At 35.1% G+C, this 12,856-nt stretch overlaps 1 protein-coding gene across 12 annotated transcripts in view; it reads right to left on the bottom strand.

The window, feature by feature from the left end:
- LOC134142303 (sodium channel protein type 2 subunit alpha-like) overlaps positions 1 to 12,413 on the bottom strand; it is a 51,460-nt gene extending 39,047 nt beyond the window's left edge. For 6 of the 12 annotated variants that reach the window (XM_062579214.1, XM_062579210.1, XM_062579213.1 and 3 more), the window contains exons 1-9: positions 12,141 to 12,413; positions 10,398 to 10,516; positions 9,925 to 10,014; positions 8,869 to 8,997; positions 8,138 to 8,229; positions 7,038 to 7,274; positions 2,640 to 2,703; positions 1,212 to 1,353; positions 176 to 382 (exon numbers count right to left, since the gene is read on the bottom strand). In XM_062579214.1, the coding sequence (XP_062435198.1) occupies positions 176 to 382; positions 1,212 to 1,353; positions 2,640 to 2,703; positions 7,038 to 7,274; positions 8,138 to 8,229; positions 8,869 to 8,997; positions 9,925 to 10,014; positions 10,398 to 10,516; positions 12,141 to 12,413 (1,353 nt within the window). Of the gene's footprint in view, positions 1 to 175; positions 383 to 1,211; positions 1,354 to 2,639; positions 2,704 to 7,037; positions 7,275 to 8,137; positions 8,230 to 8,328; positions 8,421 to 8,868; positions 8,998 to 9,924; positions 10,020 to 10,369; positions 10,517 to 12,140 lie in introns of all 12 variants that reach the window. The other 6 variants (XM_062579212.1, XM_062579211.1, XM_062579206.1 and 3 more) reach the window with 3 other exon arrangements.
- Between the last annotated feature and the right edge of the window lie 443 nt (positions 12,414 to 12,856).

The following is a 12,856-nucleotide window of genomic DNA, read 5'->3' on the forward strand; positions in this document are numbered from 1 at the left end:
AATTCATTAACACTTTGGACATTAATATTTTTCAAAAGAAAATATATTCTTTCACGGATCTCACAAGTGTTCTACGTTGATTGTTAACACACGTATAATCTAATTATAAGTTTTATTTTGAACAAATAACATACAAAGACATATAACAAAATTTGAACTCTCATGAAAAAGATACCTGAGCTTCCTCATGCTGCTTTTTCAGCTGCTCAAGCATCTGCTGCCAGTCTGCCTCCCTCTGTTCTGCTTCAACCAGAGTTGCTTGATTTTGTTCTTCATAGGCCATGGCAACCACAGCTAAGATCAAGTTAATCAGATAGAAGGAACCCAGAAAGATCACCAGAACAAAAAATAGCATGTATGTTTTGCCAGCTGCTCGTAATGTCTAGAGGAGAAGAGAAAGGATCCAGTCAATGAAGACAAACAGCAGGTCTGCAATTGATAAGCATTTACTGAATTTGAAAAGTGTAAAACTGTATTATGCAAGAATTGTCCTTCCTCCTGTAATAAGATTATACATGCTTTCTAAATTACAACGAAATCAAAACAAACGAAACATGCATTTATGTGAAAACACATGCTTAAGAAACTGGCTGCTTTGAGAGGAACCCATTCTAGTGCCTAATAATCTTTAAAAGGAAATAGAGTCAGAGTTTTAACGTAAAATACATTTATTTCAGAGTTTAGATTATTTGGTACCAAAAGTTGTATCAGCATGCCTTCCTCTTCAATTAACCAGGAGAATTAAAGATGGCACAATCAATAACATAAAAGTAAATGCTTACTATTATTACAGATTTTCACATACTATATAATGAAAGGCTATAACAAGAAAAGCCTATATACCAAGACATGTATTCTAAGCTACGAAAAATGGTATTCAAAGTACAAAAGCTAAAATTCAGATTTTGCTGTCACAGGATCTTTCTACATCTCAGTACTAAAGTTTCTGAGGATCTTGTTATAAGGCATTAAATGCTGAAGATTTAAAAAAACATTCAGAAAAACTTGCATAGTTCTACAGAAATCATGTGAGATCCTGTAATAACGGCCCAAATGTCTGCTCAATTATGTAACTGAATTTGCTTTCTTTGAAAAATATGGTTCATCTCAAATTGCTAACAATATCAATAGTAAGTAATATAAAGGCTCTTTCAGCATTTATTTTGATTTTACACCAATAAGATACCCAAAAAACTTTGCTACATACTCACCAGCTGATAAAGATTTTCCCAGTAGTCTTGTGTCATCAGTCGAAACAATGACAAGAAAGCCCAACTGAATGTGTCAAAGCTAGTATACCCATAGTTGGGGTTTCTTCCAGCTTTCACACAGATAAACTCTTCTGGACATTTACTAAAAAAAGTAAAGCAATGCAAATAAAAACCAGGTAACACTGCAACTGCTTTTATATTATTTTGAGTTTCTAAAAGAAACTCGTTAGATCTAATTTGTGAAAGAGATGCCATTTGTGGCTTGAAATATTTTAAAAATTAGTAATGAAATGAAGAAAGTGCTCTTTTAAAAAAGCCAAAAAAGACCAAACAAAAAAAAAAGAAAGATTTTCTTTCAACCTTCTTTCACCATTATGTACACAATAAAACTTATTCTCAAAAGTTTGAATTATGTCTACATACACCTCTTTAATGGGAATAATATATTCACTCAGCCCAAAGATTCCATAAGATGAACACTTAAAAATGCTTAAAAATTAAAAAAGTCAATGTAGATATTTTACTACATGTCCTAGCACAATTTTATGCTAAATTACATCTGCCAGTAGGGTTGGCATACCAGCTTTCTTGGCAGTTTGTGAATTAGTCAGGTTGAATTAACGTATTCTGCCACTTCCAAAACAAGAAGCAACTGTCACAGTTGCTCTCAAACTCTACGGGTCAGTTTTGATAGTGTAGGTGACTCAATATTGTTATCAACTGTAGGCAGACTGTCTCTGTTGTGATTCCATTCCTGATGATTAGAAGTGATTCAGTCTTTCAAAATCTCCACAGAAAGCCACCATAAAGGTTGCTTTTTATATGTGTGTGTGTATTATGTGAACATTTATCCACACAGACTTAGCACATGTACATAAAATTACCTGATACACACATCTATGCATGATATGCTTACAAAAAAGATCAAGTATATCTGTTTTGAAGACATACACATCCCAGAACAATGGATAAGCTGTTTTATCATTAGAATCTAGTAACCTGTGATCCTGTTGCAAAGATTTGTTACAAAGAGAGACCAAGACAGTGCCATGCACGCAGTTCATGAAAAGAATCCTGAAGATGTATTCCCAAAACTGTCATAAGTGTCAGTGCAAAGTAAAGAACTGATTTCTCTACTTTAGAGATGAGAAAAAGGATGAAGTCCTTCATATAAAAGTATGTTCTTAAACCATTCACAACGCAAGAGCTATCAGATGAAATGGAATTTTCTAGCTACATAGGAATTTTTATAGAAAATTCTCATGAAAGTATTTCTCATTAGTATTTTCCCTACTTCAAGTGTTAATTTACGATGAAGGGCTAGGGACTGTTGACAGAAGTTAGGTAAATTAGCTTTTTAACATTACAGTGATATTTTCTATATTCTGTTTAGACAAATGGTAATGTGTAATTTTCAGTATATCTTACCCTGCATCTGAGCTATTGCCACAAAGCAGGTAATCCTTTTCTCCTTCTAGACGATAAAAATGATCTAAAGAAAATGACAGTGATAAGTTATTAAAGTAAACTAAAGGAGTACAACACCAAATTACAATAATATATGACTAATGTCAGAAACTGCAATACTAATTTGTTACAGAAAAATTCCTTCAAATACTGGCCTATGAGATTCTGACTTAATTTCATTTCTTCCTACTCTCTTTCCAGAGCCCTAGAGTATGCTTCATTTGAATCGGTTTATACTGAATTATATGCCAATCAGAACAAGAGCACTATCATATTGTGTTTGATGACACGTATTCTGGTAGACCACAGCACAGACCCTAGCGCAACAAAAATGACATGCTTACTTTACTTATGCACTACTTTTGCACTTCATTACCACTTTAGACTTCATTTCTAAGCTTCACATTTTCCCATATCCATTGTATCTTCACAAATCTCCTTAGAAGCTTGTCCTACTTATCGTACACTTGCCCCGAAAAGGGGCCTGCAAACAAAATATAAGCTTCCTCAAGGAAAGTTTTTTCTTACTTTCACCAGCTTCTGTCTGATAGTTCTCTTGTAGGTGGAACCACTTACAGAACAAAGGGAAATAAATATACATTTTACCCTCCTGTACAGATAGGAAGAGACACGACTATAAATGGCAGAAATCCTTTTTGGGGGGAGGGAGTGGGGAGGTGAAGATTAACATATTTTCAATTTATTATGGTCTGAATGTTCATATTCTCCCATTTTCATTTTCCCATGAACAGATTCCAAAACAAGGGTAACCATACTGATAAGTAAAGTTGTAAAATTCATGAATGATAAAATATAAGCATAATGAAAAATGAAATCCTAAAACACTGCTGAGGTTTAAAGAAATTAGAACAACATGAACACCATAGTCTGTTTCTGAATCATAGCAAACACTGAATATTCTTCCAAAATCAGTTGACAGAATACATGCACAAAGTTTAAAACTCATTCTCTTGTTCAACCGGTAGATCATTAGTAAACAATTAAAGCCAATCTACTAAAAACTTAACTATATACAATAGCAAGCTAACAGTTGTAAAACAGGAGCTATATTAACCAGCACACCCTGCAAGTGAAAATATGAAGATACCATTTAAAATGAAGATAGATATTTCAATGCCAGTTATGTACTTGCAAGTAGAAAGAGAAAAATGGTTATAATGGCTGCTGCATAGTGAACACTTTATAGGATTTTTTTAATTACAAGTTGGCAGTCTTCAGAAATAAGTGGGTAAATTTTGTTACTAGTGAGTAACAGCTATACTGTCCTTAAAAATTAATAAAAAAGAATACAAACAGAAAGATGACATCAAACTTGGGGAGAAGTTGATATGCTTGAGGGCAGGCTCAATTCAGAGGGCCCTAGGCAAGATGAAGAAACGGGCCAACAGGAACCTTAAGAAATTCAGCAGGGACAAATGCAAAGGTGTGTCTTGCAAGACTACACACAAGCTGGTGAGTAGCTCTGCAGAAGAGGGCCTGGGGGTCTTGGCTGGCAGACAAACAGTGAGCTTAAGATGAGCCAGCAGTGTGTCCTGGCAGCCAAGAAGGGCAACAGCCTCCTGTGCCCTTCTTCAGCAGCACAGCCAGCAGGGTGAAGGAAGTGATTCTGCCCCTCTACACAGCTCTCATTAGACCCTACCTGCAATATTGTGCCCAGGTTTGGGCCCCCCAATACAAGAGAGACATTGATAAGCTGGACCGAGCACAACAGAAGGTTACCAAGATGATGAGGGGCCTGGAGCACTTGCCCTAGGAGGAGAGGCTGTGGAACCTGGGCTTGTTCAGCCTGGAGAAGGGAAGGCTTCAGAGCCCCTAAAAGCAGCCTTCTAATACTGGTAAAGGAGGTTACTGGGGAGACACAGCCAGGTTCATCATACTGATGTGAGGCAGAATAGTGACAGACAATGGGCATAAGGTGAAACAAGAGAGGTTTACACTAGATGTAAAGAGAAACTTTTTCCCCATGAGGACACCCAGGCCTTGGAATAGGTTGACCCAGAGCGGTTGTGCAGTCTCTGTCCTTGGAAGTTTTCCAGAACAGACTGCCTAAAGCCATGAGCAGCCTGGCCTGATCTCCTAGATGACCTTGCTTTGAGTAAGAAGTTGAACTAGAGACTTCCTGAAGTTCTTTCCAACCTGAATTTTCATTATCCTAAAGAGACACATCTGGAAGAACTCATCCTCACTAAATTTTCTGTCATCTTCAATTAACATCTTCCATGTACCTTTCAAATTGACTCAAAGCATTGGTTTTCACAAGATAAAACATTTCTGTAGTCTTTAAGTGGTCAAAAAACAGTTCACAGAGTGAGGAATGTATGAAGATGTGAGGATTCTGAAACTGGTCACTTGTATCAAATTCAGTGATTCCAGAATCTTACCATTAAGGAACAGTACATATACAGTGTTTGAAAAAAGATAATCCTATCTCTTTTGTAATATCTTTAGACTTGGCCACAACTCTCAATGTTCAGATATTCATCCAAAATGACAGGAAATGATAGTTTGACATGTAGATCCAAGATCTCTGCATATCTTCTCAAAAAGTGAATCTAGCTATGCCTTTTTTCTTAATAACTGAAAAGGTACAGGTGATAGCAAAAGCCACTAGGGGGCATCAGGATCAGACACAGCTGACCAGCATATAATACAGCAACAGAAATTTTAAAGGGACTTGCAGCTGAGCCTGGTGGAATTATGCAACTGACACAAGCAGAGATGCTTGAAAACAAGCTATGAGAAAATGGAGGACTACAAACATTATTACACAGAACTATTTTGCTTGCATAAGCACTCTGTAGAGACTAAAAGCAAAGTCAATTGACATTCTGGGTGATTTTAGTGTTTTGTTTTTGGTTGCTACTTAATGGGAAAAGGAAATAGAAAACCTACATACTGCCTGTGAAGAGAGATTTCACAGATGAGCTACAGCATATCAGCCAAAACTGCATACATGGCTCTATCACTACTTCATGTCCTTTCTTAGCAAAACAAATCAACTAAAATGATAGATTGCACAGAAAATGTAAATATAGTCACAAAAATTCCAGAACTTCAAGAATTCAGACATTTAGAAAGAAAATTTAAAAATAGGAGAAACAATAAAGAACTTAAAGCTCATTTTTAAGAAAGGAAGGGAACAGGACTCATCAAAACTTCAGCAATTCTACTTGCTTTCACTTCAGGGCCAGTGAGGAAGAAAACTCACAACCGTTATTCTACCAATTACTTATTACTTAAATACAGTACTTTTTTCAATTAATTACTTAGCAAGATCCTGTAAATCCACTTCTAACACAAACATACATACAAAAACGAATTAAATTTTTGGCAATTAAGAGTTATTATACTACATCTCTTCATTCTGTCTGTGCTACTACTACTTTACTGGTGCATTACTTAAATAGATGAAAATTAAAAATCTACATGTTTCTGAACTGACATGAATGTTATCACTTCAGTCTACAGGTATCAGAACCACTAAAAAACATGTGGGCACAGGTGTCCTTGTCACTCCCTTTGGTAACAAACAACACTCCTTGGTACTTCAACACATGAATACCACCTCTTCCCCAACTACTGGAATCTCTATTTGCCAAGTGACTTCTCTATTTCATGGACATGAAAGGGTTTCTTATCTCTGCCTAATAATAAAGTCCATCTTAACTAAGAAATCTCTGGTATTTATTTCACTCTCTCGTGTTTTATTTGCAATCCAAAGATATGTCACATGGTGTTACGAGGAGAGGCTGAGCATTAGTTTTGTTCAGCCTTGAGAAGGGTAAGGGGGGATCTTAACGTTACCTATAATTACCTAATGGAAGACTACAGAGAAAACAGAGCCTTGCTCTTCTCAGAGGCACACAGTAGAAGGATAAGAGGCAAGAAGAGTAAGTAGGGACATGCAAAATTCTGTACTGATGCAAAAAGAAGAGTTTACAATGAAGTTAATCAAACATTGGAACAGGTTGCCCACAGAGGCTGTGGAATCTCCATTCTTGGAGATATTCAAAGTCTGACCAGAAAAGGCTCCGAGCAACCTGCTCTGATTGGACCTTCTTCTGTGACACTGTTGGACTAGATGATCTCTGGAGGTCCCTTCTGTGATGTGAAAGCTAGCCTAACCCTACAAGTGCAGTTACCAGATGGAAATTCATGGCAGCATGAATTTAGGAAGCAATATATAAAAATCCTTACTCTGTAATCCTATTTCATTGTTTTCTATCTTTAGGCTCCAGCAGTCTGATTTCTCCTATAAAAGGCAATGTAATGTGTATGTGTGGAAGCACATGTGTGCTTATACACAATATTTTGGCAAGTTACAGTAGTATTTCTTACTTTCATTCTCAATGTATGCTGCCCAATCAAACACCGTATCGTTAAAGTATGGAGCTAAGTATTTTTCAAAAGACGACGAATTTCTGGATGGCCACAACAAACACTTATTCTTCAAATTGCCCATGAACAGCTGCAGCCCTATTAGTGCAAATACACTCAGGCAAAACACAGTCAAAATCATTACATCTGAGAGCTTCTTCACAGACTGAATTAGGGCTCCCACAATAGTCTTCAAGCCTGCAAATAAAAGCAGATTTTTACTATAATATTAAACATCTACCTAAGCTAAAATGCAAGTTACTCCAAGACACTATAAAAAAAGATCATGCACAGCTTCACAAAATAGTCTTAAAATATCTTTCAAAGGAAAAAAGTACAATAAACTTCATAGTTCATGAGAAATTAATTTGAAGCTTTGAGTAGGAATGAATAGCACACATTCCAAAGCATTTGCTCTTCCGATAAACAAGTAATGCTTTTATTCATGCTCTTTGTACATGTTAAATCTGTGTGAAGAAACAGTGCTCCAGTTTTAACTTTTGTCTTGATGCCTCTTGCGCCAAACCTTTGCCAGTGTCCTTTTCCAAAACACAACATATTGATAGTGAACAAAAAACAAAACACATTTGCATTACAGTAATTCCAGTGATTGCATTCTAATGCATCCTACTCAGCTGGAGGTGGTTTGGTGAAGACAGGCAACTTAAGATAATAAATACATCATGCAATTACCATCCTATTCTTTATCATCTTATTCCTTCATCTTTATTAGAGATTCAATTTTCAAAATAGATTGAAATTTTCAATCCCAAACATCTTCACTAAATGGTAAAGTTCATATTAGTATGAGAAAAATGAAAAAATAATTTATTTTGATTCTTACTGTGGGAGAGAAAATTTAACATCATGAAATGGAAATATATGCAGACTATATAAAGCAATTTCTCATGCAGGAATGAATTAAACTCTGAGGCTGAATGTTTTAAAGTATTAGAAAAAGAAAAGGAATCTTAAGACTAAAATCAGGATACTTATGTCAAAAACATGAATTCAGCTTCTGTGGAAATTCAGTCAGCCTCAGTGTTTAACCTAGCTCTCACCTGGAATGACTGATATTGTTTTCAAAGCTCGGAGAACTCTGAACGTTCTCAACGCTGAGACATTGCCCAGGTCCACAAACTCTGTCAGATATCTGTAGTAAGGGATTCCACACACAAACACAATGACAGCACACACAAAATTAAACAGAGATGATGTAGAAGGCCTACCATTTTACACATTTACTTCTTACCTGGGATTACAGAAATAGTTTTCAAAGCTCTCAATACTCTGAAAGTTCGAAGAGCTGAAACATTGCCTAGGTTTACAAATTCTGTTACATACCTGTAGGATTAAATCACAGTTATTCAGAATTGAGGCAGAGTGTACACTACTTACCTGGACCTGTAATCCAGATTTTTCTTTGGAAGAGACAACTTTAAATCGAAGACTTACAGTCATATTTTCCTGTAACTTTCACTGAAGTTTTCCCTAAGAACCATACACTTAAGTATTTCCACTGAATGTAAATGAAAAATGAAATGGATTACCCTGGTATTACTATTTAAATACTGTTTAAAATAAACTGTTCAGGGGTAACTTCTCTTCTGTACTGTGGGGTACTACACCAATTCTGTTGTATGTTACAACAGGATAAAACATTAAAATGGTAAAAGTTGAAATATATTTTGATTACAACTCATTCTAAATGAGCTACAATGACTCAAACAAATTATCACAAGTTCAAAAAAACATTTTGCTATTTCAATTTAAAGAAAAGTTACATACTTACGCAAAGGAAATGACAACAAAATCAAGCCAGTTCCAGGGGTCACGAAGGCAAGTAAAAGCATCTATACAGAAGCCTCTTGCAAGAATTTTTACCAGAAATTCAAAAGTATAAATTCCAGTGAAAGTGTGTCTAAAAAAAACAACCCAAGCAGAAGTTTAGGACTGTCATTCAGTGATACAGCATTACAATCACAAAGGAGAACCATTCAAACCCAGTATTATTACACAGACCATAATGGTAGATACAATACTGCATACAACATTATTGTCTTTCCCACCATTCTTCAGTATGATTATGGGATTTTGTATTTGAAAAATATTCTTGCAGTTTCTGCCGTATAAACTTCAACTCAGTACAAATAATAATAATCATAACTAAAAAGAAGAAAGTATTTTTGCTCAAGCAAAAATTTCAGCATGGTCAGCACATCAGAAATAAAATCCATATGTGGCTAAGTGAAACAGTATTTACTACTGTGCCTTGATGGTTGATCACAGATTTGAGAATGTTAAAAAATAATCCTGAGTCAACAGATGTATTTTCTTTAAAGAGGTTGCGGTCTTCATTTTTAGATTTTGTTAAAGAAAATGACGGTGTTTCACAGTGCCTGAAGAAAGCATCTTCCACACTACAAAGCAGTAGTTTTAGTTTGAATAAGTATTCTCTTTTTGCCTTTCTTTCTTCTTTCCTTTTTTTATATAAAGTAAAATAAAAAAGCTACAGAAACACCTCAAGAGGGAGACTGCATAAAAACATTTAAGGTAAAAACATTCTGACCAAGAGCAATAATTAGTTTCATTCAAGTAAAACGTTAACAGTATCACAGCTTCCTTCTTTCATAGAACCTGTTGGCCTGTGCTGGTTTGAGTTACAGCCAGGCTCAAACTCTAGGTTAGAAAAGGGAAAATACTAGTTTTGTACATAACAACGTAACAATAATAAACAATGGTTTATCTGTTAATTTAGCTTTTCATTTTTAAAACTCTTCAAAATTTGCTAGTTAGTGACAACTTAAAAAAAAAAAAAAAAAAAAAGTATACTTTTAGGTATACTTACTCTACGTTCTTTGTCCAGTCTGGAAGGTTACTCCATGTCATAAAGACACAATTTGTCAAAATAGTGAGCATAATGAGCATGCTGAATAATGTTGACTGTAGTTAAGGAACAATCTTTTTTTATGCTGAAGTTGTATCACAGAAAACACAAGGAACTTTCCAGCCTATATAATATTGACAAGAGATATGATACGAATCATTTTAATAGCATTAACAATATCATAAATAATGCAAAAATGTTTCATGTTAATGATAATGACTATAACAATAATTCTGTAATTGATGTATACATGTTGTGTATCTCTTCCTCTGAATTTAATCCATGAGTTAAAGTCATAAATTTTAGTTCTGATTCATTTTGAGAGAAAGAATAAAGGATAGAAACATATTTAAGTACTAAAACAAACAATCCAGGTTACTAAATATTAAAAAAGACAAGTAATAACTTTTTTACAAACCACTTGAAAAGGATATGAATGAACCAAAATCTTAATAGCTAATCTTCTAAGAATATTGAAAGGAGAAAAAAGGTACAAGGCAGATGTGGCACTGAACCTGAAGATGGTCCTCCCTTTATTCAATACTATAAAAGTCTTTGAAAAACAAAAGGGAAAAGAGAAAAGATTAGAAAATTCAGGATAGATGCCTGCAATCTTCAAAAAAATAAAGAGAAGCTGCACTTAACACAGATCTAAGTAATCACATTTATTTTCAGCAGAACTTTGAAAGCAAACATTAGGTTTTACATGAGCAATGAAAATCATACATTCCTGGTCTCTGAGCTCTTAAAACAAAATCTGTATTTCAACATTTTCTAGGATTATGTAATTATGCAATTAAACAAAACAAAACAAACAAACCAAGATTGGTCCTTTTTAAACACAGAAAACATGAAAAATGAACCTAGCCATATTATCTACACTTGAGATCACACCTGGCTGTGGAGCACCTAGCAAGTCATTTTTGGATGGTTATCATTCTCAAAGAGCAACTTTTTTAACCCTTTCAGCACTTTAAAACTGCTTATGGTGAGAGATAATCCTGCGTTTTTAAAAGTTTCATTGTATACCTAACATTACAGTAAGATTATTACCAGCACTATTTACGCAGCTATTTTTTATTTGGATTAGGAGACAATCAAATAGTGATCTAATGAAATCTTAGTTTCATCTATGTTTTATGACTATTCTTAAAAATAGCTAATGTCTGGAAATTGGCAAGTTTTAACATTGCATCCTTCTGGTACTTTATTGTAAAATAAATAGATTGTCTGACAGTAGAGTTCACGGCCTTGAAACAACAAAAATCTCACTAAGGCTAATTATTAGCTTTCAACATTCAATGCTAGAAGAATACTGCTTCCAGTAGCATCTTACACAGACAATATAGCTATTTAGTCACCTGTTTATATATAACATATTAATCTGTGGACTATCCACTGGCGCAGTGCATTATTTCAAGCTTTTAATTCAAACAAGCATTTTAGTGATTTACACAACAAAATGAGCACTTGTTTATTTTATGTGGCCTTTTTAAAGTAAACTCAGTTTTGCTTTGATTCTGAACAGCTTTTCAATTCTCATTCCCATATAATAACATCATCTCTCTTAACCTAAGATCTGTACTTGCTAGAAGTCATCACCTTTGTTCTTTTCTCCTTGTTTCATCATTATATCTATAGAAGAAACTTTGAGTTAAGAATAGAAACATGCAGGTACATTAGAATACAGACATACATCAATTCAAATTTCCTCTTCACATATCAGCGAAGATACTGATTTTACCAATACTAAAACACTCAAAGCGCAGAGTCTTAGTCTTTACACACACAAAACCATATGAAGAGTGTATGTAGGGCTATCCATATTTATATGTTATTTTGGTGGACAAGTTGACCATGAGCCAGCAATGTGTCCCTGTGGCCAAGAAGGCCAATGGCATCCCGGGGTGCATTAGGAAGAGTGTTGTCAGCAGGTCGAGGGAGGTGATCCTCCCTCTCTGCTCAGCCTCATCATAACAAACCCTTAGTCCTTAAAAGAAAAGCAATGTAAGTAGAAGAGTTACCATCACATTTATATTGCATTCAAAATGATCAGTTAACATGTATCACAGACTGTATAAAACTTTCACTAGGTCTGCTGACTATCTTCATACTAGATAGCATATACCACTTTGTAGTCCAACAGCAGAATTCCTTCACTTCCAATAAAAACTTACTTTTTTATTGCTATAATATGGGTCCAGATCCTCCAGAGGCTCAGACACCATTTCTTGAGGAATATCACCGTAAATAAATGGCAGCGTCTTTCCTGCCTCCAAATCATTACTTGGCTTTGGGTGATTTCCTTCATGACCACCTTCTTCCTTATGCTCATCTTTGTCACAGCTATGCCTTTCATCAGCAATACGTTTTTCAATAGCTGCAAGAGACTCTTTGGTGAAATAGATGAAGCTGTCAGGTCCAGGTGGTACCGGCACTGCCCGTGCCATCTTTTCATTCTGCAAATTTTAAATGCCTTTAGGCTCTTGTGTAAGCAGATCCTAAAAGAATATGGGGGGGGGGGGGGGGAAGAAAAAAACAATTAAGAAATCAAGAGAGTGCAACAGCAAGAAAAAATTCCTCAAATATATAACTTCTGGCATAGATGGCATTTATTTTCAATCCAAACAGGTCACCTACAGGTACAGGTTCAAACCAAGCATCAACTGCCTCTTTCCCAATTACAAAGCACTGTACTGACAAGTTGTTGAATTAACTCAGGATAATACAAATGTCACAAGAAAAAGAAAAATATTTTTATTTTCCCTAGCCCGAACATGAAGCCTAAAATGTACCTGATTATAAAAAAAGTAATAGGTATAAATGCAATTTGGTGCTGTTCTTTAATAGAGCTATGTACTGCAATCAATGGTTACTAAATGTATGGATTTAT

The sequence above is a fragment of the Rhea pennata genome, chromosome 6 (assembly GCF_028389875.1).
Source record: "Rhea pennata isolate bPtePen1 chromosome 6, bPtePen1.pri, whole genome shotgun sequence".
In the NCBI taxonomy this organism is placed as follows: Eukaryota; Metazoa; Chordata; class Aves; order Rheiformes; family Rheidae; genus Rhea; species Rhea pennata.